The 27,413-nt window shown below is 41.5% G+C and overlaps 2 protein-coding genes across 8 annotated transcripts in view; both read right to left on the bottom strand.

The window, feature by feature from the left end:
* pde4ca (phosphodiesterase 4C, cAMP-specific a) overlaps positions 1–22,391 on the bottom strand; it is a 39,507-nt gene extending 17,116 nt beyond the window's left edge. For 2 of the 7 annotated variants that reach the window (XM_028428534.1, XM_028428537.1), the window contains exon 1: positions 17,511–18,120. In XM_028428534.1, coding sequence (XP_028284335.1) covers positions 17,511–17,761 — 251 coding nt within the window. In that variant the 5' untranslated portion in view covers positions 17,762–18,120. Of the gene's footprint in view, positions 1–5,193; positions 6,170–12,668; positions 12,806–17,510; positions 18,121–21,080; positions 21,323–22,332 lie in introns of those variants that run through there. The other 5 variants (XM_028428536.1, XM_028428533.1, XM_028428540.1 and 2 more) reach the window with 5 other exon arrangements.
* A 1,012-nt stretch (positions 22,392–23,403) lies between these two features.
* ifi30a (IFI30 lysosomal thiol reductase a) lies at positions 23,404–26,776 on the bottom strand. Its single transcript, XM_028428640.1, has 7 exons — positions 26,522–26,776; positions 25,699–25,887; positions 25,447–25,521; positions 25,149–25,235; positions 24,904–25,056; positions 23,732–23,800; positions 23,404–23,647 (listed from the first exon to the last, which is right to left on the bottom strand). The coding sequence occupies exons 1-7, from the start codon at positions 26,651–26,653 to the stop codon at positions 23,582–23,584; spliced, it is 771 nt and encodes a 256-aa protein (XP_028284441.1). The 5' UTR covers positions 26,654–26,776; the 3' UTR covers positions 23,404–23,581.
* Positions 26,777–27,413: the final 637 nt, after the last annotated feature.

Genomic DNA, 27,413 nt, shown 5'->3' with positions numbered 1-27,413 from the left:
AATCTCTTTTCTAAAAATAGAAGTTACATAACTTCTATCAGCTAAAAAAATTCCTACAATTTCAGTGCAATCGAATCATTGAGAAATTGTTCCTGTGCCTGTTCCCTGAAACTGGATAACAAATCTACTGCAAACACATTCCTTCAGCTCCAGCACTGCTGTTTGTCTTTCCCTGAACTTTAAAAAATTAGCCTCGATGGCAGGAAGACAAACTGCAGAATAATATGTGGAGGTTTTACAAAGGATATCCTACACATTGTGCATTCTGTACTCTATTACACTGCAGACCATTGTTTAAACAAGAGGCGAACTGCGGGTCAGACATGTACAGTATACTACATACTAAATAAATGTGTCAGTGCATAGAAAGAGCTCAACAACAGAGGGAGTTTCTAAACATTGATGTGGTCATTTTAGTAGCTGGGACTCTTAAGAGAGTCTTCATCTCCTTGTACAAACACAAACACACCAAGGGCTTCAGTCTGCTATGCCTGAGGATCGTATAGCACAAGAAAATAGCAAAGAGCGCAGAAGAAATGGGGGTAAAAGGAAATGAGTAGTGCGTCTGAGGAAAAGACATGCAGAGAGGAAGTGAGGAGAGAAAAGGTTCCGAAAAGTTCAAGCACCAGACTGTAACACGAACAGGTATTCAGGTATTATTAGAAAAAGCTCCTGAAGTGAGACGAGACTACGAGGAAACACTAGACATCATGTGGGAAAAGAGACAGAGCTGAGCAGGCTGACAGCACCAACGTCCTGGAGATTGGTCGGGGTAACCTCAGCCTACATGCTGAACAAGAGGACAGAGTCCTTATCAGCTATCAGAGACAACGAGCTACTGTCAACCTTCAGATGTATCAAATAAAAGAAGAAAAGAAGAAGAAAGAAAACAGATTAAAAAGCAGAATAAAGTATTAAAAACTGCAGATTTTAACATTAAAATGCCTCCTAGGTGAATTTAGACTCTATCTGCTTTTTAAGGAAGATACAATCATCTGACAATCCTCACCTCTGACTGCATGAGGTGAGGTTTGTTTTGTTGTTTTTACACCATCTTCTGATGTTTAGAATGCATTGATAATCTCATTGTGTACATTTTTAGCTGCCATAGTTTAGTTCATTGGTTCATTAGTTCATTGGTTGGCGTTTTCAGTGGTAAATGTTTGCATGCTTGAGTCTGGACACAGCCACTATACAGTGATGGTCACTGTGATGTACTAGGACAGTGAGAAAGCAACAAGAATTACTTCATGCCTCATAACCTCTTTGTACAGCGCTCGCACACAGATGCACAAACATACATATGCACATCGTTGCACAATTATCCTGTCACCCTACAGAAAATGATTTCTGTGTGGTCATGTCTGGAAAGCTCATCATGAGACAGTGAATTTGTGGGACTTTGGAGGGAGCGTTAAATCTATAATGTCTGTCACACTCAGTCAAACCTTTTAGCCACGCTAAGGTTTCAAACAGGCCAGACCACTCAGGTCAGTGCAGTAACAGAATGTAATATCCCATCAATCTGTGTGTGTGTGTGTGTGTGTGTGTGGCCTGCAACCCAACACCAGTGGACATGTTCCCCTTGTGTATATAGCAGAAAGTCCATCACACTCCCTGTGAGCCACACCATGGTAAGAAGCCACTGATGATTTAAGGAACACTTTGGAAACACTTTCAGTCACATTTATTACAACTAAATGCCTTTTGGCCGAGAGGCCTGCTCTGTCTCTGCCAGGACCAGCGAGAGTTATGCTCTGTGGAGGGCACAGAAGACTTCATCATTTCTCAAATGAGTGCAGAAACTAAAAGCTTGGACTCTGACTGACTTGGCATGTTTAGCTAGCAATTGACCTCTGGCGCAAGTGTTGTGTGTCAACCTCATGGACGTGAGTTTAGAAAAAAGAGATTTATCTGTAACAAGAACAAAAAACGAAAAGCTTCTTGACAGAGCTTGGCGTCTGAATCATCAGAGCAGGTCCAACCTTCACACTTGATTTTGATAAATTAGACAGATGAAGATTTCTCTTTTCCTCCTCCTCCTCTCCTCCCAGGTCTCACTGACAGTCGAGAGTATCGTGTTTCTAAGAAAAGCATTTTCTAAAGCCGAACTTTACCTCACTCACATTCAACCAGCCAAAACTGCCGGCTTTGTAAGACTCTTAATTCGTATTAAATTACCCTGTGCATAAATCCCACTCTCCCTACCAAACACTCAACAAAGCCTGCACTTGTATTTACTGTCAGTAGCTTATTAAGAAATAATCTGCAGGATTCTTCCATCCCTGCCTCCCTGCACTCGCTGTCATAACTGCTTAATGCTCTATTCATGCACTTCATTTTGTGCTTGGCCCTATGTAGACAGCGCTGAGGAAAATTAGATCAATAGGCTGCAGGCACACAGCAGGCAGCAAACGGCTGGAGAGCACTGAGGTAAAATGGCTCAAACTAATGGAGCAAATTAAATAGCATTCAATTTTTAGCTGACATCAGCATGGTAACATGTTCACAGTGAAAACGCTGAAGTTTAGCTGGCATTGTGTTTACAGTGTGGCTTGGCGTGCGGACGGTAACATGTTGACTGCCAGCATGCACACAGCTGAGGTTGATAGGAATGTGATTAGTTTAGCAGGTATATGTGTCGGATGGTGAGGCAGGGAGAAGAATGACTGACCGGCAGCAGAGGATTCATCTTCAGAGGACCATGAATGTCAAAGAGAAACTTCAGTTAAGAGATGCACTGACCTAATTAAAGGTTTTAAGCATTACCGCACATCTGCTTGCAATCTCCACTGTAGTACAATCAAAATGAAGTCCACACCAGTTACTGCAGTGAAGCTGATAACAGACATGGAGCAGACTGCTGGTCTAAAAAACACTCTGCATGTCATGAAACAGATTTTACAAGGTGAAGCTCATATTCAGACTCACAACACTTCAACAGAACAAGACTGTGTCACCAGATGTAAAAACGTTTGTGGTAATCTGCAGATACGGACGGCTTTCTTCTCCCAGCAGAAAATATACGAGCAAAGACAACAACCGCCATATTTAGAAAACAGACAACAGGAGATGAAGCGCCATGAGGCTTCAGAATGATGAAGATCCCTCTACAATGCATCACACTGTCACAAAATGTTGTGTCAGCAACAATACAATGCAGACCGATCGGTCAAGTCATGTAATAAAATCAAGTAAATAATCCAGAAAGTTTAGTACACTTTACTTTTGTTATTGGTAAAAGGTCCTGCTGTTCTGAGCTGGCAAATGTATCTGTAAAACTGCTTTCATAGCCTGAAGCTAGGTTCAAGTTCATAGAATTTAAATCAAAAGATAAATGAATGCATTTAGCCAATAAGCTGCCACCATCCCAGGAAATTGAAGGGAACTTATCTGTTCTTTAAAAAAAAAAAACTCTTAAAAGTTTTAAGGTGAAACCAGGAACTACAACCGGGCAAGAATAAACTGTCACCACTCATCCAGCAGGGTTTAAAAAGTAGCATGTTCAAAGAGAAGATGTATTCAACATGTAAAAACATGCATAACCTCAGAACATATCCATCTAAGTACTGCTGAAGGCCCACTTTCATCTGGCTGCCGCAGATAACTGGGCTTTACATCAGACACTGTAGGCACGCGAGGTACGCTGAGCTCGGTGTCCAAAAGCTGCAGATTTATACCCTTCCTCCTCATGCAGGTTCTTCTTGTCAGCTTATGTCATGCTTGTATGTATTTCATACACAAAAAAAGCTCTGGCCGGTAGTGCCTCTACATCTGCTCTGTGGATTTGACATGACTTTAAAAAAAGAGGAAACAGAAAAGCTTCATTTGAATTTCTCCTTGTTCCTCTAGAGAATAAAAGGCTGGTGAAGACACCAACAGCTCTTCAATCAGCATCCCCGGTGTGCCCTCAAAGATCAATAACCGCACCTAAATAGAGGGCCCCTCTCACTGCCTCTCAGTCTGTAGCACCTTCGCTCATCTTCTTCAACAATAACCACTGCCTGCAAAGCTGCGACGGAGCACACACAGAATCCACAGGCTGCTTTTTAGATCCACAGGTGGAAGTAATGTGAGCAGCGATGTCCGACATTTCCTTCCTTTATCTTTCATTACCAATGAAAACTCTGGCTAAGAAGGAGGTTTTGCTGGTCAATTACATTTCTTAGCACGGGTCTTCAGGGAAATTAAATTAAAAGGGACAAAAGCCCTTTTAAATCCTCAATGGTCACAAATGTTCTGCAGTACATCAGATAAACGAAGATCCTGCCTGAGAAACAGACAGAGGACTACAATGTAAACAGGACTTTATCTCAGAGTCCTCCCTCACAGCCTGCCTGCTGGCACTGAGGATTATGTGCAAAGCTGCGAAACTTATGGTGGACTTTTCCTGTGAGAATATCTGAACAGAGGACGTTAACAATAAAGTCTGAGAGATGAAGCCCGTGTGATATGCAGCGAACCAACAGGATTTCACATGATGTCCGTGACGTGTCACACATATGCTCTGTCTTATATGTAAGAATTACCTTATTCTTATATTATTTATTTTATAAATAACACTGCAATTATGTTCTGAAAGTGTTTCTCCAACATTTATAATCATCAATAATACTTATAATCCTACATTTGATGTTATTTTAGCCAGATGTTATCACACAAATTAGAACAAAACAATCCAAAAGATACTTTCTCACAATTTCCTTATGATTGATTGTTAATTGCTGCAAGATAATCAGTGATAAATAGAAAAAAAAATTATCTCCTGGAATGATGCCCAGTCTCACAAGAGAAGACTACACAAGAGGTCAAGAGAACACACACTAAAAATATTTTGGAAAATGCTGATATAGACTGAAAACACTGATAAGAAGAAGAGGGAGAAGAGAACATTATTCTAAACATTGCAGCCAACTACAAGGAGTCTAAAAAGTACAGTCTAAAAATATTCACAGATATTTAAGAGTCAAAAATTTGCACACTGTAGCATCTCTTTTCCTGACGATTCTATATTATAATCCCCCTTTATCAACCATGCTCTTAATTTAGCGCACTGTATAATCTGTTTAATGACATACACACTCTGTGTGTGTGTGTGTGTGTGTGTGTGTGTGTCGCAGAGATGAAAGAAGTGAAGCAGGAAAAGGAAGACAAAAGGACTAAGTCAGAGTAAATGAGGTAGCTCTTAATTACCGCCTGCGTTTCTGTATGATGTCAATAGGCCTGTTGACAGCGCATGGTGATCCCCATATGTTCCCACTCCGCACAGTGATACTCCGCTCCACAGAGTAACAGAACCCACAGTTCGTCGGCACACTCATCTTTCTTTAGCCTACTCTCTTTAACTCGTCCTCACCCTCCTCTTCTCGGCGGCTCCACTGTTCTCCCTCTCTTGGTTCTCCTCAGCTTGTGGCCACTCTCATCTCTGTCAAATCCGGCCCGCTTCCTCGTCTGTCTCGCTCTGTCGGGCTGTCCAGCTCTCCATGGCTTCCCAGGAGTTCTCATTACTTAGGGAGGTGAGCGGACACCAGCTCTAGGACTAGTGGCTCCAGAGCAGAGCCAGGTTGACCGGGACGATTCTATTTACTGTTGCTGCTGCTGTGTGCTGGTGAGAACCTGCTCGCTCTTGGATGATGTGTACAAAATTGGAGTGTACTCCGTCCTCAGCACCTGAATTCCTCAGAGCTGCAGTCCCCCGGCTGCCTGTCTGTCTGCCTTGCAGTCTGTAAAAGAAGTTTTTCATCACTCTCAGCAGAGATCCATTAACCGGTCCCCCAAGTACATCTTGTCTTTGCTCCGTGTCTAAATGCGGCACAACATAATTGTCCTCTTCTCTCTCTCCCTCTCTGTCTGCCTGCCTCTCTCTCTCACTCTCTCTTTCTCTCACTCTTCTTCTGTTTCTATCTCCGCTTCTTCCTCTCCCCTCTGGCAGCTACACCTTTAATCACAGAGCAAACAGAGACCTTTTTTGTCCCTGGGCAAACTTGCTCTTCTGCTCCAGTCTGTCACCGTAGCTCTGTCCCCTCTACATGTGTGTGTGTATTTTTTCAGTCCAAGCGCCCCACAGAATGTGCACAGATCTGCACAAGCTGTTTGTGTGTGTGAGTAACCCAGTGTGTGCGTCACTGAGCGAGTGTATATGTGTGTAGGCATGTGACTGAGCAAGTGTGTGTGTGTGTGTGTGTGCATCACACACAAGGGGGAAGTTTCAGAGTGAGGTCAGAGCTGAGAAAAGGGGCGGGATCAGAGCCAGCATGGTTCCTGCCTTCCCCAAATGTTTTAGCCATTTAACCCCTTCTCTCTTTCTGTGTTTGACACACACACACACTGATCACACACAATCACAGGATAGCACCCTTCCTCTGGGCACAGTACCATTATCCTTTCCAGATGGATCTGTGTGTGTGTGTGTGTGTGTGAGGCAGATAGGTCTTGTCTGTGTTAGGTAAAGAGATTGATGACAGGATGAGTATGATAAGGTATTACACTAAGTAGCTCTTGGAACACAGCTTGCTGAGAACGAAGAACATGTACACACACACACACACACACACACACACATATACACACGCGCACACACAGTTACTTGTATACATTATGTACTCATGCACAGGCTTAGACACAAGCACACAAGGTCACCCATGGCCAAGGGCCAGAAATGTGAAAAGTAAATATGAAACCATAGCTGTTGGAACTTCTGTACGCTCCACAGCAAAACTTACATCTACAATTTAATCTACCGGCTATTTTCGCAAAGACAGTTTAATCCTGGATGGATGGATTGTCACACCAAAGAGGAAGAAGAAGAATGTGCATCTTGAAGTAGAGGTTGGAGGGCTTTCACTCTGATATTGGTGTTTTGGTGCAGGCTAACCCTTGTGACAATATGTGACAATATTTGGTATTGACTACAGATTTGGAGCCAGCAATTGTCTAGCTTTAGCTAAACAAAAACCATTACTAATCCAGCAAACTACAAACACCTGAAAATACACAAGTTAAACTACTGCAACGTGACAGAAAAGGTCAAAAAGTTACACAAACATGGAAGCAGTGGCACACAACTCCAGCCAATGTCACCTGACACAGTATTATGCTTATGAAACTCATCTCGTCTAAAGTAAAGAAGCCATTATCTAGAAGGCGGAGCAGAACATTTGCCACTGCTTTACACTGTTTTGTGACCTGCAGGAATGAAAGACTTGACAGGCTTAGCAGGGCCTGACGAATGTTCAGTTGCTATCCAACAAGTTCCACCCACAACACATGTCCATAAATGGAGCTAGGTTCTGCTGTATGGTATGGTTCAATTAAATTGGCAAATCAATCAATAGCCTCACCTCATTGCCATGGAATTCACAAATGTTAGGCAGAGAGACAAAAGTGAGAATGGAAAAGAAAAAAATAATAATAAGAAAATATGAGTAGTAATATTGTGGAGGCTCAAAGGTATATTTAATATGAACCAGGTCTGTGGTCTGTTTCTAGAGGCCAGAGAGTTTAAAAGCCATCACAGCACCACCGCTCCGTTATAAAAATCTTATTACAGGTTAAAAAAACTTTCATTTTACTCATACGGTTCATTGTATTTTTCAACCTTACACTAGTTCAGACATGCAAAGTATAACTGTGGTGTATGCTCACTCAAAGCATTTCATATAATCCTTTACTATAATACAAAGGTTCAGTGTCTGTGGTGGACAAGAAAAACTTCCATTTAAGGAAATCTGAAGAGGTGCACGCAAAAAGGGGGCAATCATAACCACAAAGAGAACAGACCAACAACACTGCTCTACAGAAGGCTGTCTGCAGACTGAATATAAATCTGCATTAGTCAATTAAAAAGGGGGGTCTTTTAGGTTTAGGACCAGAATCACATTCAAGCCCATCATTTGATACAAGTCACTATTACGTCATCTTTTCTGTTTTCAAGGCACACACATGTCTTTTAACACATATTAACATGGGATCTGACTTCTTGGTCTTGTAAACCTGAAGAATTTACCCCCCAAGGAATGAACGGTGTCCTGATGAAAAGTGGATGAGGGCGTGTTATGAATTAAACTTCGCAGCAGTCTGCCCTTTTGACACATTTTTCATGACATGAAAATTGTTTTCATGTGCTGTTATAAAGAAGACTGTGCTCTAACAACATCATTCACAAGAATAATTCTTTGTCATCCAGAGCAGACACACACACACACACACACACACACACACACACACACACACACACACACACTCGAACAATCATTGGCTGGCTGTTTAACAAAGGATTTCACAGCACTCCATGTATCTGCGTCACCGTGGTGGAAGAGAGTGGACGTTTGAAGAAAGACAGACATTAAATGTTTGGTTCTGCTCTGTATCTCCACATCTCATCTTAAGACAGTGGAGCTCTGAAGGCACCGAGCAACAAGGCCGAAACAATGCAACGAGGTGATCTCTGAAAACTCCTAAATCAGCGAGGCATTGTGAATTCTGGCTGAGTTATGGGTTTAATAATCCATTATATGCAAAGGGGCCTCATGACATCATGTGTTGGCTACATAGAGGCATGGTTAGCATTCCTGGATAACAAGCTGTTTTGAAGTTAATGAGGAGCACTGTGTGTCAGAGCTGCTGGCTGTCAGCAAACATACAGTCTGTTTGTGGTTTGTTTGCAGAGCTCACTGACACTGATTAATTTCCACCATCACACCGTCCTCAAGCCATTATGACTGAATGAAAATACCAAATGTAATGGCTTTACACCCCCCCCCCCAAAATAAATAAATAAATAAATGAATGAATAAATAATTCAGCGTGTTGTAATCTGATTATGCCCATACTAAAGTTGTGTTGGCAAAACAATAAAGATGATATCTGAGTTAATCAACCCATAGAGAAACAAAACCCAAAGTGTTGTTTTACTTCCTGTAGTATAAATACTCGAAATATATTCTGCAGCTCTTACAAACATTTTTTGCAAATAATGGATGTTTACTACAGATGCAAAGTCAGGTTCATGCTCACATACACATCCAGGAGTTTTTACTTCGGTGCTGTGTCCACACATGTGGTTTATTCCACCCATTAAAACAGCAGTTGTTCTGGTCATTTTGAATTAAAGTGATCACCTCATGGCCCCAGAAAAAGCAAATGTACTATAGCTAATTTCTTCATGGTTTAAATGTCATCCTAAATACTGTATATGTAACAAAGACGCAGCACCAGGTGTCAGCCTCTGGCTGCTGCTTGTGGCCTATATTTAACTCGGTGTCTCTGTGATGTCAACGTCATGTTACACCGTGTACTGTAGTAAAAGGCTAGTGTGTCGTCTCATGATTCATTAGGCCACCATCTGCTAGCATGACAGAGGGGTTTGGGGCTCATTTGATTTGGGGGATTGGGCAGATGACAGACTTGTACGCACACATGCAAAGACACACACACACACACAAGCTAGCAGTCCATACATTTATGTGTGAGCTCAACAATCCCTGTGTATGTGAGTCCACATTCAGATACAAACAGGCCTGTGCACACAGGCAGACAGCACAGCCACTGCTTTAGCTGGGATGTTTTTATAGAGAGATACAGCAGCCACATCACATAATGAATAATTTGAATTAAAAAAAATAAAACTGCTTCCTTCATTATTATGAGAAAAGCAAGTGTGATGTCCATGTGACATATCTCTATAGTAAACAACAAAACAGTCATTTTGTTGGTTTGTTTGTTTGTTGTTTGTTTTGCTGCACAGCATTGCCTCAAGTGGTCAATATACAAACTACTCAGAGTAAATGGTTCAATCCTGGAAACAAATTTGCCTAATTATAAAATAAATACTGAAAAACAAGTATCATGGATAGATGTGTTATACTTTATAATAATAATAATAATAATACTCAACTACAAGACCTCAAAACAGTTCTTAGTTATAGTATTTAGCACTAAATATACTTGCACTGCCTTTAATTCTGCCAAATATAATAATATAAATCCAACCCACAGCACAATAAAAGGCTGATTATTAATTAGTAAAACTTGACCTGAGAACACAACAATAATATGCCCCCACAGTGCATCGGTCTGCTGGAGGTCAATGCACTCCAATGGAATCTCAGCATAACTGAGTCAGTTTCTCCCTCTAGTGGTAACAATATAATCCTGACATGGCTGTAATAAAGAGTTGACACATGGAAGTCATGCCGGAAACAAAACGCCTTTTGTCCTGAAATGCATCCAGTATATTGATCAGTAACTACACAAAATGTCAGTGTATTCAATCAGATGGCACTGTGTGTTTTGAATATTATTAATGATCATATAAGTATATATATGTAATCTGAAAGGTACAGACAATCATCTAAAACTTTCTTTCATCATCTAAAACATTTTCATTGAACAGCACTGTTTACGTCCTCTCACTTTTTGAACACAGCAGAGCTGCTGGTTCTGAATTTCGGCCGTGTTAGTGCTGTTCCAGGCTGCCACTGCTGCCCAGGAATCGATGAGGCTCTGGAGGCGATTGGGGAAATCAGTCATGCTGAAAATATGGAGTACAGCAGTGACGCACACAGCAGCCAGCCCGCCACAGCCTCACACAGGCCCTATTGACTAATCTGGGTGTGTGTTTGTGGAGGGGCGGACTGGCAGCTATATTCGGACCTCTGACATTGACACTGTTGCCCTTTGGTTGGGTGGCCTCACTTGACACTTTTTTTTTTAATTATTTTGCTCATTATTCTTTCAGTCACATCGCTTTCTGCCTCTCCTCTGTTTTTGGCCACAGGGTGTCTGTATATTCTCGTTTCACCCTGTAACCTCCGTCTGTCTCTCAGTCCAACCTTCCACTCCTCGTCACTATCTCTGCGCTAAAAGCAGCACTATCTCAACCCGAGTCCCCCCTATCGCTTCTCCGCCGCCCTCTCGTCTGTGCCTTCTCCCTATTCGTCTAAATTATCTCTTTTCCCAGTCAGTCAGTTGTTGCGTCTTCCTCCACACTTCCCACCATCCTCTACTTAAGATAAACTTCCCAAACTCTCAAAAGACATCAGCTATCTTCTCATGATACCGTCTGAGAGCTCCCATCTCCAGCCATGTTTAACCTAATGCAGCAGCACTGTGTTTAAATACAACACCCTGCCAGAGAGGCCATAATAAAAGTGTTGTGTATTGTTGAGAAAGAGTGGAGTAGGGAGGAGTGGGATGATGGGATAGGATGAATAGTGTCCTGGTACTGTTAGTACAAGTGAGGATAAGAGCTGTCACTATTGTGATGGACACATTTGGATGACAGAGGCTGCTTTGTCTCAGAGTGTGTGAGCAGAGCGAGTGTTACACAAGGGCAGATGAAGTTAACAAAACAGCCTAACTAGTACTGTTACTGATGTCACAATGGTCCATCAATGGTATAAATGAAGCACAGTCTTACCTGCTGGTAAACATGAAGATGATCACTTTGATGTGAAAATCTCACCACTGGCTCTACTTCAGTTTTTTTTCCCCTGGCCAGGAAGCTCAATGTACAAATCAGGTAATAAGAGAATAGAGGCCTGTTCTGTTCCCTTCTGCACTTCGGTATTTCTGGCTGTGGTCTAAAATCTCCTGCTTTGATCTCCTCATATGATCAAAACAGGCTCACAGCTGGAGGAGTTGGGATGACACTCGCGAGGCACATGCCTTCTGCCCAGGGTTCATAATAGTTTGCCACAGACTGCACTGAAATACTCCTACAAAGGCTTTCAAGTGATTTTTTTTAAAATATATTCTCAGTGCAATGAAGAGAAGTCATTCCATATGAGTAAAGATGCTTCATACAAATACAGTTGTGTAAGTATCCAGGCTCATATTGAGTCTTTGTGAACTTACATAACAGCATGTCCTGCAGGGATCCCATGACAGCTGTAGTAGATTTTATATTATTCCTGACTCCAGCCTGGTGATTACACTGTTGTATCATGTTACCACTACAATTAAGTCAATTGGTCTCATCAGCGTGCAGGGGACAGTGTTACCATGAATTATCTATTGGATGTGAGTTCCTTTGATACATCATGTCGCTCCTCTCTGTTTTGTTTCCTAGAGGACAGCGTGGAAAACAGAGATGGAATCTTCTACATCTGCCGCTCATGGACAGTTTTCCACAGCGTGCCAAATTTTTCTGCAGCGCTCTTATGAAACACAAAACTCCTAGACCATGTGACGGTCAGACTGTGCCTAACACGGAGGACACAGCTTGGCCTGGGTCCACGGACCTCAAGGAAAGACGTTGGTGGACAGAGATATTGCCTGCAGCCACCTTCCACAGAGACCCCAAAAGCAACATCCCTGGCTACACCAACAATTTCCCCATGACTAAATACACAGTTTTTAACCCATTTTTATTCCTTGGTCTAAATAACAAAGTCCAAACTCCATAACCGAACAGAACAGAACACACATGTAAATGCCAGATAAACACCGTGTGACTGTAAACACAGTGACGGTGTCTAATCAGCCCCCTTCAGCTCCTTCTATCTGATGGACTCCAAAACAGCAACAACAGAGTACTTGGCAGATACAGAAACAAGTGAAGTCATCTTTGAACACTTCCTGAACATCTGCAAACACATGCATTGTGTTTCCTTCTTTATCTGCAAGTGGACAATAATCACAATCACACAACTCTTTACACTACATACCCAATGCACGAGTGCCTTCGGGTGGAGAAGCTGCCGTGCATCTTCCTTGAAAAGCGCGAGTCTTTGTTCATCATTTTATTGACAGGTTCAATGAGAGCAGAGCAGAGTTCAGCGAATCATCAAAAAAGCAGCTTTCGGTGTCGGGAAATAAAGAAGGCGAACTTCTGTGGTGCAACCATGAGCCCCATGCTGTCACAAATGTGAAAGAGAAGCAGTCCAAATTCCTTTAAAGTTGTCTCTGGTCACAGGTTTGCAGCTGCTGCTGCTCCTTTTTAAGGATGGTGAAGGAAAAAAAACAAGATCCAAAAACGCCGAATGCAAAACAACATCAAGATGCAAAACACAAGAGTCAGCTACACCTGGCAGGAGCAGGAATGGAACAGTAAGTCAGGCCCGCGGAGTCTCCTTCTGTCTTTATTAGATAAAACCTAATAGCTAGAAGTGATTCACTTCCAGCTCGGTGCAGAATTAACGAACCAAAGTGCATCAATGTGGAAATTCAATTTGTGGTTGAATTTCGGTCCCAGCAGTGAGGATATGTCCATTTGATTTTGTGGAAAAGGAGGAAAGATTCAGTGTTGTGTGTGTGTGTGAGTGTGTGTGAACAGCCTAAAAAGGCAAAGAGTCTTGGCTGTTAAAGACCTATCATAGACTGAGTTAGCACATCATCTCACTGACAGAGAAAGTATGGGGCCGAATCAAATCAGGTGAAATTGAGGATGGTGTCAGCTGTCAGTGCTCATCTGGGACTAATTCCTCTCTCGTTCTCCTTTCAGCTTACGGCAGACACGCCAAGATAAACGCTTCTCATGTGTTTCTCTCTCTGTCTCTCTCTTTCTCTTCGTACTCCTAAATAGGAAACAACAAGTTTGAATTCTTCCAAATGAGCTGCAAACTGACAAAACTGAATTCCTCAACAACAGGCCCCCAGTGTTTTATCAGGTCCAACAAGCTGTCCATCTGAGCACAGGTTTGTGCTCTGTGATACTACACCACCAGCAGACTGAGCAAAGTTTGTCTTAGTGGGAAAAAATAAGCTGGAAAGAGTGTTATAATCCCATCAGATGCTCCCTGGAGTGGGATGTCCTATGTAGTCCCTGTCAGCAGGCCATAACAGACTTGTGCTCTCTCTTCTCTTCTCTCCTGAGAGTGGTGGGACCAAACTCAGGCTTAAAACAACAAACAACAACACTATCCCCTGAGAGAGAGAGAGAGAGAGAGATATTGTAAAAGGGCGAGAGAAGGGGTGGGGTGCTGGGCGGTTGAGAGAGAGAGAAAGAGGGAGAGAGAGCAGATCACACAAAGAGACAGTACGTAGAATAACAGTGGGTTTAAAGTGTTGATAGTACTGGGTAGTAAAAAGAGGAAGTAAAAAAAAAACTGATGAAGCTGTGTGGAGGACTAGTCACACTTCTCTCTGTGGGACATGTTGCTAGTTAAACTTGACTAGTTGACCAGTTAAAAAGGAGTATTATATGTACAAGTCCTTTTTCCCCCAGTGACATAGAACAGTTGTATTTTTCATGTAACCAACCTGCCTCCATGCCGGCAGCTACAATAGAATGCTGGTCAATCAATACTTCAATACTGTGTGTGCGTGCATGTTTTTAAAGGCGATTCAATTTTCCTATTTTTAATATTGAGTTTGCGTGCCATGATATAATCCATGCCATTCACTTCACAGCATTACATTAATGTTTGACATATATTAAAAAATGTGATAATTCAAATACTTCACAGTGGATAAAACGGTGAAACATCAACACGTTTTTCTTGTAGCATCAAGAAGCAGCTTATGGTATTGTCCATGACTAACATTTACTTAACTGTACACACGTACTGTTACATATTATTTTACCATAACATGTTGAATCCATTAGAATATAATTTGTCCTCGCAATTACTACAACTGAAATCTATCAATTAACACTAAAGGACCAGTGTAAAACTTTTTTTGTGTGTAACTGGAGAATACACGTCATGTGTTTTAAGTTTGATAAATAGTTAAAACTCACCACGCTGTACTATAGGGAATCATTGTCAGAATGTATTAAGAATTTGGGTTAATATGCATCATTAAAAACCTTTTTAACTAATTAAAACCAATGAATTCTTGACTTTGAATGTCAATAAACCTGTTCTAATTCTACTTCCACATAACAAACAACTTCATCAGACCATCATTTTGTCCAACTTAGTAAAGGCTGATACAGAGGACCCAGCTAAATCCACTGATCTGATATTAATATTTCTCAACAGGATCAGGCCAGAATAACCTTTAAAACTATTTTAATCTTCCTAAAATACTTGAGTCCCCACAGATTCAAACTCTGACCCATCACAGAACAGAAACATCCTCCTGTCAGGCCGCCTGCTCACATTTCACAGCACAGCAGCCTCTGCTGGAGGAAGAGAGGAAATGCACGTTTGACTTCAGGAGGTAGGAAAAAAACTACAGTTAAATTAGGATTATAACCTGATTAATACCTGATAATTAAGCCGGATTAGAACATATTCATGTCGAAACTATTTATGTTTAGAAATAAACTCTGGTATAATATAAAGTGAGAAGGATCTTCATCAAGTAAAGTGATCCAAATAAATAAATACAGTGGTTCTTATTTGTTTGTGTTTTTATAAGCTCATTAGCCGGTTATGTTTCCATTAGCTTTTTCTCAATGATACACAAACTGGAAACACATTTGCTTGTCATCCCAGAGCTGGCCTGCAAAAACATTTTTTTTATATGAAATGTTTTTCACTGAAAAATCCATTTGACACGCTGTCTCTGTAGTGGAAAAAGAGGCTCAATCAATTTAGACACTAAGTGAAACTAACGTTCTGACCGTGTTCTATATTTGAGCTGCCTGCGACACTGATTTTTCCTCAGTTTGTTTAATTCCTCCTCCTTGCCAGTCATCCTGCAATAACTCAGCTCCGTCCATTTATTTTAGCTCAGACATTATGGGACACTGTACATATACCCTTCAGAGGGAAACTTCCTCAGCGGCCTGACCTCAGGGCTGTGTAATATAAAAGCTGACATGTTGAAAGTCTGCGCTGTCCTGCAAGCATCTGATTTTCCAGGCTGAGCCTTGAAATCCCCTCGACTGGACTTTTGCCCTCTAATATTTAGATTTTCAACAGACACACTGAAATTAATGAAAGGCTTTGGCTGAAGGGTTACAATAAACCCTGGAAAAGAAATGTGTCCGCCAATCTCAAAGACCATTAAACGCTGCATGTTTACAAAGGTGAATGAACTTCGAAATATTTTTTTTTCAGTTTTCTAGTAGGCACAGGCTTCTTTAGGGAAGTTTAAAACTCACATCATGCCAATAAAAGTAAAGCCGTGTTTACATCACCGGTTTGAGTTTCCTTTAGGCTTTTTTTTCCCAATATATTTCACTAAAGCTTTATGTGATCTTACATCACTGCAACCAGCTGGAGACGCCTCGTAACAACCGAGATTTGTATGGTGCCAACATCTGAGTGTGTATATGCTAAGGGTAAACACTGACAAAGAAATATGAGCCATGTGCGTAAAAATGGTTTTTACAGCACTTTTCCACAACAGACCCTTCATTTGGTAAAACACACAGGCGTATTTAACAAACCAACAGGAAGATACACAGATCCCTCCAACCACAAAGGAGCAAATATCTGTCTGTTTGCATACCCATCCACACATTCTGTATGTTTAAGGCCCTGTGTATTCTTCCTTTCTCAAGAACTTCAGGTCCAACACTGTTAAACTGATCGTGCAACTCTTGCCTTGACAGTGTACACAAAGCAAATGTTTAATTTGCATTAAAGTCATGGGCTTGCCCTGTCATGGTGAAGTAATGACTCATAAAAATAAAGCTATCAACAGGTACCAGAGAGGAGCTGGCTGACACAGACTCACTGCTGTACTCCCTACAAACGTCAGTTATGACCGCTGTAACGGGCCAGTGCATTCACCAGTGTTTGAAGCACCGCAGGAAATATCCATTTGTGTGCGGTGTGTGTCTCATTGTGGTGTAGCTATTAAAGAAAGTGTACTCTGCTGCTGACAGATTAAAGTAAGCGGAACAACAAACTGCCGATTCAGTGACAACGGGGATCACGCTAAAGCTTTGTTTACTGAGATGATGACACTTGGTGGAAAATAAAAGGTGGAACATGCTTAGGAAAAACACTCAGAGCTGAGGATAACTCATTTGTTGTTATGGACTTAAAGCGTGTTATATGCACAACCTTGTAAATCAATCGTAGTCTTAAATAAACAAGAGCTGAAAGTCGAGCAGAACTCTTCAGTGTGATAATCTCAGGAAACATTCTCACATTGTGAGACTAAAATGTATCTGAATTTCCCCCAAAACAAAGGTTTCTGATAGGACAGGGTGCATGACTTATGTATCAATCATCAATGACAGTATCAAAGGGCGCCATTTTAACTGGTTTGAAGCCTGCTGCACTGCACAAAAAGAAATTAAAAGTGCATCCACATCTGCAGCTGAGTGGATTTGAATGAGTTTACTGTGAGACAGGGTCCATGTTCTGCTACTTCTTCTACCAGCGAACACTGAACAGGTCAAGAAACAGGATCAAGAGTAACGTCATCAGCTGACGTGCTATAACTGAGGTGTGATGATACAGCATTAGTAAAACCAATACAGTCTCTTAGCTGACATCACAATTCACGATTCAAGTTTTAAGAGTTTTTTTTTATTATTCCACTACCTCTGTTGAGCTAAGCTGTAAAGCCCTAAAACTGAGTGTTGTCAAATCTAATCACAAACACTGTGGTTCATCCAGCCAACCACAGAGCACGTTTGCCCTCGAGTTAAGAGATTCTACCTGGGCGTGTGGGCCAGGGTGAAGCGGCGCCTCTGGAGGTTGATGCTGCGGTTCATCAGCAGCTTTCTGAAGAGCAGTGGGGAATTTCTGGGAGACCCACGTGGGGAATCCTTTGGTGAGACCTTTGGGGATCCTCCTGCGGATCTGGGCATGAGCTGAATGATGGGCAGCCGGGACAGCCTTTGCTCTTGTGGCGTCTCATCAACTTCAGACTGCTCTTCCTCAGAGCTCTCGGAGCACAGGTCACTCATGGTGAACAGAGGATGGTCAGGTAGTCACTGCCTTTTGCTTGCTCAGCCTTCGGTATCTGTCTTTTATCAGCTTCTCTCTGTTTTAAAGACTTTTTTGTGACATGACTAATGACACTGGTGCCGTCTCAATTTTCCAAGTCCAGGTAGAGCTACTGCCTTGTGTCCAGGCCTGGCTTCTTCATATTTAAACAAAATCTTGGCTTGCTCGTGATTCCTCCAAAACTCTCTCAGATCAGCGGATTTAAAAATCCAAAAACAACAAACAGAAAAACCCTCAACAGCCCAACTCTGCGTCTTCATTTGAAATCATTTGAAAATCCGTTTGTTTCTTGTCTCTTCCTGAAGACCATGCTGACTGCTGTGCTGGGTAATAGACTCAAACATTCGTGTTGATGTACTCTCCCTGCCTCCCTCCCTCTCCCAGCCTTTGTTTACATTACTGGTAGGCCTTCCCTCTCTTCAACTAAATATGGACGTCTGATTTACAGGGAGGGAAAGGATGACAGATCACCCCCTTTTGCTTCGCTCTCCTCCTTTCCAAGTTTGTCTCCCTGCTTCCCTTTCTCACACATAATATTGAGCAACATATTGTTCATCAACTTCAAGCCGTGCTCCATAATTACTTCCTCTCTAAGTCCCTCTAGTGTATAAACATTAAGGTCCTGGCTCACTGTCCTTACCCTCATTCAAACGGCAACTTTCACCTTTCTTACACTCTCTCTGGCTTTGCACACTCATGCTTTTCTTCCAAGTCCCTGGGGTGCTATTTGTTGTGAACTTGCCTATTTCCTCAGAGACAGCCTCTCTGCCTTTCACATGCTCTGAGCGCACCAGGAAGAGTCACATGAAGGGCCTCTGACTATAAAAAGCAGAGGTAGATAAAAGCTATAGAGAGCATGGGTGCTGTCACGATGGCGCTCTCTATCTGTGACCAGAGGCAACATCATTTTCACCCCCCCCCCCCACCCACCCACCCAATCTCTCTGGTTATTGGTGGAGAGTGAGAAAGGGTCCTCCTGTGATGTGGGACTCACAGCTGAACACCGGTGCTGTCTGGAGTAACTGAAATAACCTAGGGAGCTGGAACATCTGACACAGGACTGAACCTATGACCAGCAGCTGCCAGGGGGTGCTGGGAAAGAAGGATTATTTGGTTGACAGTTTTTTAAGCATACACACCCATGGCTACTGTTTTGTATAAATTCTGATGCAACAGCACACAACAGAGAAATTAGCTGTCACTCAAACACAAGCACTGTAGACATAAGCCTGTTGTTTTTGCATTCATTATTTGAGGGCGTGTATAAAACAGGATGTGACTTTTAAAATGTCAATTCCAGCTGATCCCCATCCTTAAACTTTAAAGACATAAGTCATGGACTTACTAAAGTCGCTCCATTCATGTCTGCTCAATATGTAACCATGTAACTGAGTATGAAACGGTTAAACTTGTTTTTGATCCCAGGGGGTATTTTTAGAGGCTCAGAATTTGCTGTTTTCTGGCAGTAAAGATTCCTCAGCTTTAATACATCTGAGGAAAATCCTGGCCCTGAAGTGCAGCATCATTCCGGTCATGTGGATGACAGAGGCAGAGGTGAGCCCAGTTCCCAGTAGCCAGGACATCAGAAGAAGTTCACATTGTGACTCCCACAGACCACCTCTGACTGACAATGCAGCATAATGCCACAGTCACATGCCTCATCTAGATCTCATCCTGACCAAGGTGATCAGTTTTTAGACTGCTAGGACTTGTAAAAAGCTCAACTTGATGACATGACAGATATCCAAATAAGTAGGTAAAAAATGAACATTAGCTTTCCCTCCATATGTGACATTGTCCCTTTTAAACATTCTGCAGCTTTAAATGCTTTTCCATAAACAATAGCTCTGGCTCCCCATCAAGACTGCACTACCAACTTGTAAACAGGAGAGCACATGGCCCTCTTCCCAGAATAAGAACATAATGAAAGGCTTTTTAGTGCCTCGCCATCACAGTGGTCATGTCAATAGCAACATTGCCTGTTACCTGCTGGTATGTAAACAGTTAAAGAGAAGAGAGAGAGAGACAAGAAATAAAAGCTAGTCATCAGAGTACATCAACCTATTTTCCATCTGTATGCTGAGTGCATACAATACAGGACAATTTAATAGATATGACTTTTGTTAACTATTTCCTAGTTACGCTATTTATGGAGCAAATATTTTACTTTGTATTCCATTATATTTATGTATAGATCCAGCCAGGCGGCTTTCATCTTTCTATTATTAAAATAAAATCTAAATCAACTTACAATGTACAATATTTATACAATATTGTAGGATATAGGAATAAGCAGTCTTATTTTAGGTATTTTATGCATATTTTGATCTTATGACTTTTGTACTTTTAATGTGCTTAATCATTTTGTGAGTGTACTGTAGTATCGGTACTGTTGTTGATGTAAAGGATTTAATTAATCCACCACATTTTACACTGGCATCTCTTGGGTCTCACTTCCCATTGAGTGTTAGAGGCTCCAAACATTCATTTACTACATCACTAATGCACAAATATAAAGGTGTGCACTCTAAAAAAAAGAAACCACCGATGATACAGCGCCTTAGGGTTAGGGTTAAGATAAGAGAAGATAAGATAATCCTTTATAAGTCCTCCACAGGAGAAATATCTGATCACCTCTGACATGCACTACAAAAACCAACGTCATCAAACAGGTCTGTGTGCATTCTTTGGACAAATTGAAAGGTAGTGTGTGTGTGTGTGTGTGTGTGTGTGTGTCTGTGTGAAGTCGCATGAACGATGTTAGAAACAATCATGAGAGTTGTTTTCCTGATCCTTGATAGTGATAATTGTTCAGCAGTGTGACAGAGGGGAGATGTACGCCTTGAGCAGACACTTTGTTGAATCATATGCTCAAGAAGCAAAATTAAGCAGTTAGGCAACAAAAAGATCATCATGTCCTGCTGAATGCTTTTTTTTAAATATATAAAAAACCGCTGGAGGAAGGTGCAGAAGTTATTTTAAGTGTGGTTGTAGAACAAATCATTTAAATCAGTTGTCAGTTAAATAAGTAAAATAAATCTTTTACTTACTAAATTTATGATCAGTTTATAATGTCATACCTTATGTTTGGATATGTTCAGCTTAAAATACGTTGTGTATAACATTTAATTAAAACAATAAAAATGTGAGTATTCCATTCACTGTTAGACAAGTGCTGGGACACATTAAGCAGAGATTTGGTGGCTATGAGATTAAAATGGTGTGAGTGTATGAGATTAAGACAAAGAAACAGCACATCATTAACTGTATCTGACTCACAATGCTTTGGTGATGCAGCTGGTCAGAGTGCCCAGGCTCCTGGATGGTTTGAAGGGACGGGGTCCAGGGCCAGACGTGGGAGCAGGCTGGGTGCCTTCCTCTGGTCTGTCAGGCATACAAGGTCTGCAGGAGAGTCTGGGCAGCTGCAGGGTACCCGAGAAGAGCCTCTTCACTACATTTTTTACACAAGGGTCCTGGACAAACTCTATGTAGGAGGCCTGCTCTGAAGAGTCCCACTCCCTCTGGATGGCAGAAGATAAAAAAAAATAAGTGAGGATGTGATGAACTGAAATGAGCAGCTCATAGGAACATTCAGATGCTCAATAAACAGACATGCATGCAATTATTTTCACTTTGGACGCTGGGTTTGTACCACACACCTGGACAGACATTTGTAGGAACTATAAACTGTGAAAACAAAGTTTATACTAGGATGACACCACTGTTTCTCTTTAATTATTTTATAAAGGATTACATCAAGGGTAAGTGCATCCTCACCATTTCATATCATTTATTGATGTTTATGGCACACAGCTGTCCAACAGTGCCCACTCTTCTTTTGACTTGTTGAGGAGACATGAAATAAAAATGCTGATCTCTAAATAATTTTCAGACAGTTGTTTTTCTGATGGTACCCAAAATGTGACAGGCCTTGCAAAAAAGCCCACTTGCGCATTATTTTTGGAAGGTTTATCTGATTTCAGGTCCTGAGACCAACACACTATCACCTTGGATACAATAGACAGTTCTTACAGGGAGACAGCGCTTGGGGCTTTAGCTCTCAGGGCATCGCTCTTTCAGCGTCAGTGCTGAGGGGAAACAGATAAGAGTCCTTGTTTTCTGCTGTATCCCGTGACCCTATCTCTAAATCTGCTTGGGAGTTTCACCTTTCCATAACCAATTGTCAAAACATTGTCGAGTTTTATTGTTGACAATATCTTGTCAAAGTTACCAAAAGACAGAACGCTGTATTGATCTCCTTGTTCCCTGAGTCTTCAAGGGAACACATCTTGTTGTTGACTTATTTTTTCTTTCTACTGGATTGTTATACAAGGCATACATACTGCCTGGAAGAGATTAAAAACACATTTCATAAGAGTATACTCCAACACAGAAGTACAATGTCATGTTGTTGGTTTGATTGCTGCAATTGATCTTAAAATATTTATATCATATATTTAATATTAATGAGTTCAAGGCCAGCAATGCCATTGATCTTTGTAATATTTCGTAAAAGTTATTTGACCCTTACCTCGGTGAAGTTGAAAAATTTTGATGAGTTATTTCTCCTCATACTTTCAGCTATACTGTATCATGAGAACAAGACAACAGGGAAGGAAATACCAAAGAGGAGGATACAGGAACCACATTTAAGATCTGATATGAAGGAGCCTGTGGCAGCAGTACTTCCTTGGGCTGTCAGTCAGTAAGCACCAGTTATTTCCCCGCCTCTCTTAGAAATCTCAGCTGTCATTACTTCAGTGATAAACCACAAACTTTCTCAGCACTGTATTTGGTTATGCATCTAATCTCCCTATTGGCTTTGTTTAAACTGTATCCATATTAGACCAGAATGCGACGAATGAGTTTGAAAAATGGCACGCGTTAAATTCTACCAAGCAAGAGTGAAGAAAGTTTATGGAGCCTGTGTGTGTCAGCTGGTAGTGAGATTGAGGTGGTGGAACTGCCTGCATGACAGGCCATTATTCTTATGTGTCTATCTGACTGTGGAATCAGCGGACCTCATGCATCCAGACCTTCTGGTTAGGCTGGCCAGACTCTGTGTTTGATCAAACTGCTCTACCTTCTCTCTGTGTTACTTTGTACTGTTAAACTTTAAATAACTGTATTCGAGTCCTTGTTAAAACAGAAAAATCCAAATTCAAATAAACATGGCCACTAACTCATCTTAAAAAACACAACAAAAACAGAAACTTTAACAACTCGTTTGTGATCCAGGAGCTTTTTTGCTGGTGGTATTTAAGAGTGCTTATTAACATGGACTGTATGTGTAATACGTTTTTACACACCCTTTTTGAGTAGCATACAAAAACGTTGGACAAATAAGGATGGTGTGGTGAGGTAAAAAATAACTTTTTTTAAGTATTAGTATAATACATAACGGATCTTTCTCCAACCTCTGTGTATATGTAAATCACTCTTACATTCGTAGCAGAGGATACAGCAGGTTTGTGCTGTGGTGCCATCTAAAGGACAGTGATGACACAGTCTTTGCAGGGAAAAGCAGTATAAAATCATAAATAGGCACAAACCTACTTATGATTTTCTTGGTTTTAGTAGATATGATTTTAATGATGACACATTTTTAAAAATGTAAATTGCATTTATTTTTTTTGTATTATAAAGTAAAGTGACCCAATTATTCCCTTTTTAAAAAAAGACAAAAAAAAAACATTGTGTGACATTTCTCAGTGTTTCTTGTTTAAGTGGTCACACCTGACACAGAGCTATAGTGTTCAGGCACGTGCAGTGATGCGCCTTCATTTGTTGTGGCAGTCGCTTCTGAAGTGTCTCTGGCTCCCTCCACAGGCTGGAGGCTTGGTGCCCTGAAAAAAGGGTTTGTTAGAAGGATGAACTGTAAGTTATTACAACCATTAAAAAAAGCTTTAAAAAAGTTATATGAAGTATACCTTGTACATGCTGCAGACCAGATTGTAGAGAGAAGCCATGGCTTTGTCCTGCAGGTCCTCTGTGTGCTCCTGCAAACAAAAAAATGTATAGAAATGTTATACATAAGAAGAGTAGTGTCACCACATATGCCTAGTTCTATACAAACACAACCTTACACTGGCAGAAAATTATAAAGAATATTATAAAGGTTACAGTTGGCCACACAATAATGTGGTGCTGATGCCTCCTGTAGACAGGGCGGAATATTGTTTTCATTTTTTCATATATAGAATAGATTTTATATACCGTATCTTCTGGACTATAAGTCACACTTTTTGTTCATCCTTTGGCTGGGTATGCGACTTATACATTAATACATACATTAGTTAGCCTTGTGTCCTGACGTCCCATTACAAATATAATGGCAGCTGTTCTGTCCCTCTCCTGATGGTTCTCTTCCACCTCCAGCTTGTCCACACTTTGCATTCCGAGCATAGGTGACGTGCACGTTCATGGAATGTGTGCTTGCAGCTCAGACCTCACCTGGCAACAAGGAATTCTATTTTCTGATTGGTCGATAGGTCACTACTTCCAGACAGCTGTATGAGCACACAGTAGTCTGCCTTTGACTCATTTACAGGATGTTTATAGGAGTTTCTGTGCGATGAAGCGAATCATTTCTCCGTGTGAGGACTTGTTGAAATGCTTTTGTCTCACTCTCAATGCCCTGCAGCCACACCACTTAAGTTAAGAAGTTAAGAGGAATTCAGGAGGCAATGTTACACTAAAAACGCAGTGATTTACACTGGGCCGCTGGTGCGACTAATAGTCCGGTGCGACTTATATATGTTTTTTTCTTCTTCATTACGCATTGTTTGGCTGGTGCGACCTATAGTCCGGAAAATACGATACTCTTTAGAACAAACTCCACTTTCAAATGCATCATGTCATTTCACTGAAGTGGCACGTTCAGTCTCATTAAGCTGTAGCTACACAGTGATGTCACTTGCAGGTTTGGGCCTGGGTGCAGCTCAAGTGTCTAAACCAAAGCATATGATGTTCACATCACATCAAACAAATGTTTTAATGCTGTTCTACATTTTACACATTTCTGACTGTTTTCTTCTGCTGTGTTTCCCCACAGAATGCCAGCAGGGTCATAGCATGTGGAAGTAACTGTACTGAGGCTTACCCCATTAATGGTTATCCAGGGCACATACTGGTGTGGAGGTTTGAGTGCTGCGGTCTCCAGAGCGTTCTGATGCATAAGCTGGTTTCCCGCATCCCCATTCACACATTTCATGACTTTGCCCCAGTCTAATTCAGGGCTGTAGAGACTGGCACACTGCAAACAACAGCCATCCACTTCAGTCATGAATAAAGACTAAAATGATGATAGTGCAGAAAAAGGCAGACACCAGCTGAATTCACACTTACAGTCTTGGCTGATCCGATGACATCACTGGAGGACTCCATACAGAAGATGATAGGGAAAGCCATGTTTGTCATGTTCAGTAAACAAGTCTGAGAGGAACAGGAGCATCATTTAATGTCAATATTGTGACACTACTAAAATACATTACTAACAGAATTTATGTAAAAAGTATACTTCCTGAAAACAGGATTTACAGTATTTCTTATACTAAAGTAAGGCAGTCCATGCACATGGCTCCACATTACCATTACAGTTACATTCTGCAATTTCAGCCCTGTGTGTTTTTGGGTGTAACATTACCTCAATCGTGTTCCCCAGACATTCTTGTGCTCCATGCTGGCACTCAAAGATATACTTTGATCCATCAGGCTTCTCCTGGGATGGTGTAAATGGATCAGAGTTACGGCTTTCTCAACCATGACCGTGACATTTATCTTAATCTTGAAATGTATTTATTTGATCGTCACCACATGAGGTTTTATACAGGCTTTTAAAGACAAAACTATGACCCAGAATTACAATCTCAGCATCAGGGGGATGGTCGCTGCTTACCTGTGCATTGCCGTAGGGCACCAGAGTAACAGACATGATGTCTCCCAGCATGAGCCAAGTGGGGAAGAGCATCTCAGTGAGAAACATCCGACAACCAGGACACAGACTCTCATAGTACAGACCCACTTGGATTGGATCGGCTGTCTGGCGGGACTTAGTGAAGTTGGACACAAGGCAAGGCTTCAGGACCTGAAGGAGAGTGCAGAGCAGGGAGGTCAGCCTCTGTGTGGTCATCCTCACTGTCTACAAGTACTGCCACTGTGGGCTGCTGACTAAGCTGTAGGAGTACGAAAAGATAACTGTGGGACATAATCAAGAGAAACATTTACATTATTTGGACTTAAGATAATGTTAATTTTTTTCTGCATCTAAAACTGCACATCAGAAGTTATTGTATTCTTTTACATATCTTTTAATTTTAGTTATACTGAAGTTGTACTACACTAGTCAGGAATGCAGTGCTGACAATAACAGCGCATTTTTATAGTCTAACTTCCTCTTGTCTGTTCGATAAACCGGTTTGTCTACTTTATACACAACAACAGCAAAAATAAACCACCAGTTTAATGACACCTCTGAGTGATGAATTTTAGCTAGCTGTTTAGCTAGCTGATAGCGGTGCGTCAGGCTGGCTGCTGTTGCTATGGTTTTCTGCTCTCAGAAACGTCACGCGCACTGAAACTAGTTAACGCCGTCAACACCGGAACTTACTGCTTCTGAACTGTCCTCTCATTTAAACGGACGTTGTTTACACACAACGAGCATTTCTGTGGTCCTAAGCTGACATACTATCTTCAAATTTTCCCTAAATAAGATACTTTACCCCGCACTGAACGGCTGACTCCGGAGATGAACACCATTTTGCTGGCGGATAGGAGCACGAAGAAGACAAAGAGCAGCCTCCGCGCTGACTGTTTAACCAAACAGTCACAACAAGCAGCAGGGGAACCTTCATCTTCAGATAAAGACTTTGGTGTTACACTACAAAACCGACCTGACCGCACTACAACTCTCACCTACAAACTTCTCCGCTGTGCGACTTTAAATACAGCAGCACCGCTTCCTCGTGGAGGCTACCCGTTATCTGATTGGCTGCCTGGTAGATAATCAAGACCGCGTCACTTGTATCTAGCAGACATCCACACACAGAGAGCGGTTACTGTGCAGACATGATTCAACAATGATTCCCCAGTCATGGGACCTGTGTAGGTTTGCAGTCACGCAAACCTTTTTTTTATTTAGCACACATATACTGTAATTCTGATATAAGCAAAAACAACAGATATGACCTATTTCTGTTGTTATAAATATACATAAATGTGTATTATATCACTTACACTCACTGTATGGACTCTGGTATGAACTGCTGCTCGAGTGTATCTGTAGGTGTCTGCACAGAGAGAAGAAGAATGTCAGTGAGTGATGAGTTCACCCAGTTTGTTTTGTGGGGTACCCTTCGTGACTTGGACAGCACAGCTCCTTGGTTCATAGGTCTGTCCCCAGAAGAGTCACGAGAAATAAATACGCACTCAGTAAAACCTCACAAAGCCTTTGACACTAGGAAAGCTTTTTACCTGCTGATTCTCACATGATTCCCCCTCTATAAACAGTACAAAGACCACAGTACAGGCAGGACACAACATGACTCCATGATTCATTCTGCTTCCTGTCTGCCTTTCCTTTCCTTTTTTCAGCTGTTTTTTTTAGATTCTGAT

The sequence above is a fragment of the Parambassis ranga genome, chromosome 17, assembly GCF_900634625.1.
Source record: "Parambassis ranga chromosome 17, fParRan2.1, whole genome shotgun sequence".
Classification (NCBI taxonomy): domain Eukaryota; kingdom Metazoa; phylum Chordata; class Actinopteri; family Ambassidae; genus Parambassis; species Parambassis ranga.
Note: the sequence above shows the minus strand (reverse complement) of the source record. Positions and strands in the feature narration are given on the sequence as shown.

What these genes read in the sequence shown, in the direction of transcription:
- ifi30a (XM_028428640.1), bottom strand. Translation starts at nt 26,653, where the DNA reads ATGAAGGTTCCCCTGCTGCTTGTTGTGACTGTTTGGTTAAACAGTCAG. An exon ending in TGCCCTACGGCAATGCACAG is followed by an intron (nt 25,522 to 25,698) that starts GTAAGCAGCGAC and finishes ACACCATCCCAG; the next exon opens with GAGAAGCCTGATGGATCAAA. An exon ending in TGGTCTGCAGCATGTACAAG is followed by an intron (nt 23,648 to 23,731) that starts GTATACTTCATA and finishes CCCTTTTTTCAG; the next exon opens with GGCACCAAGCCTCCAGCCTG.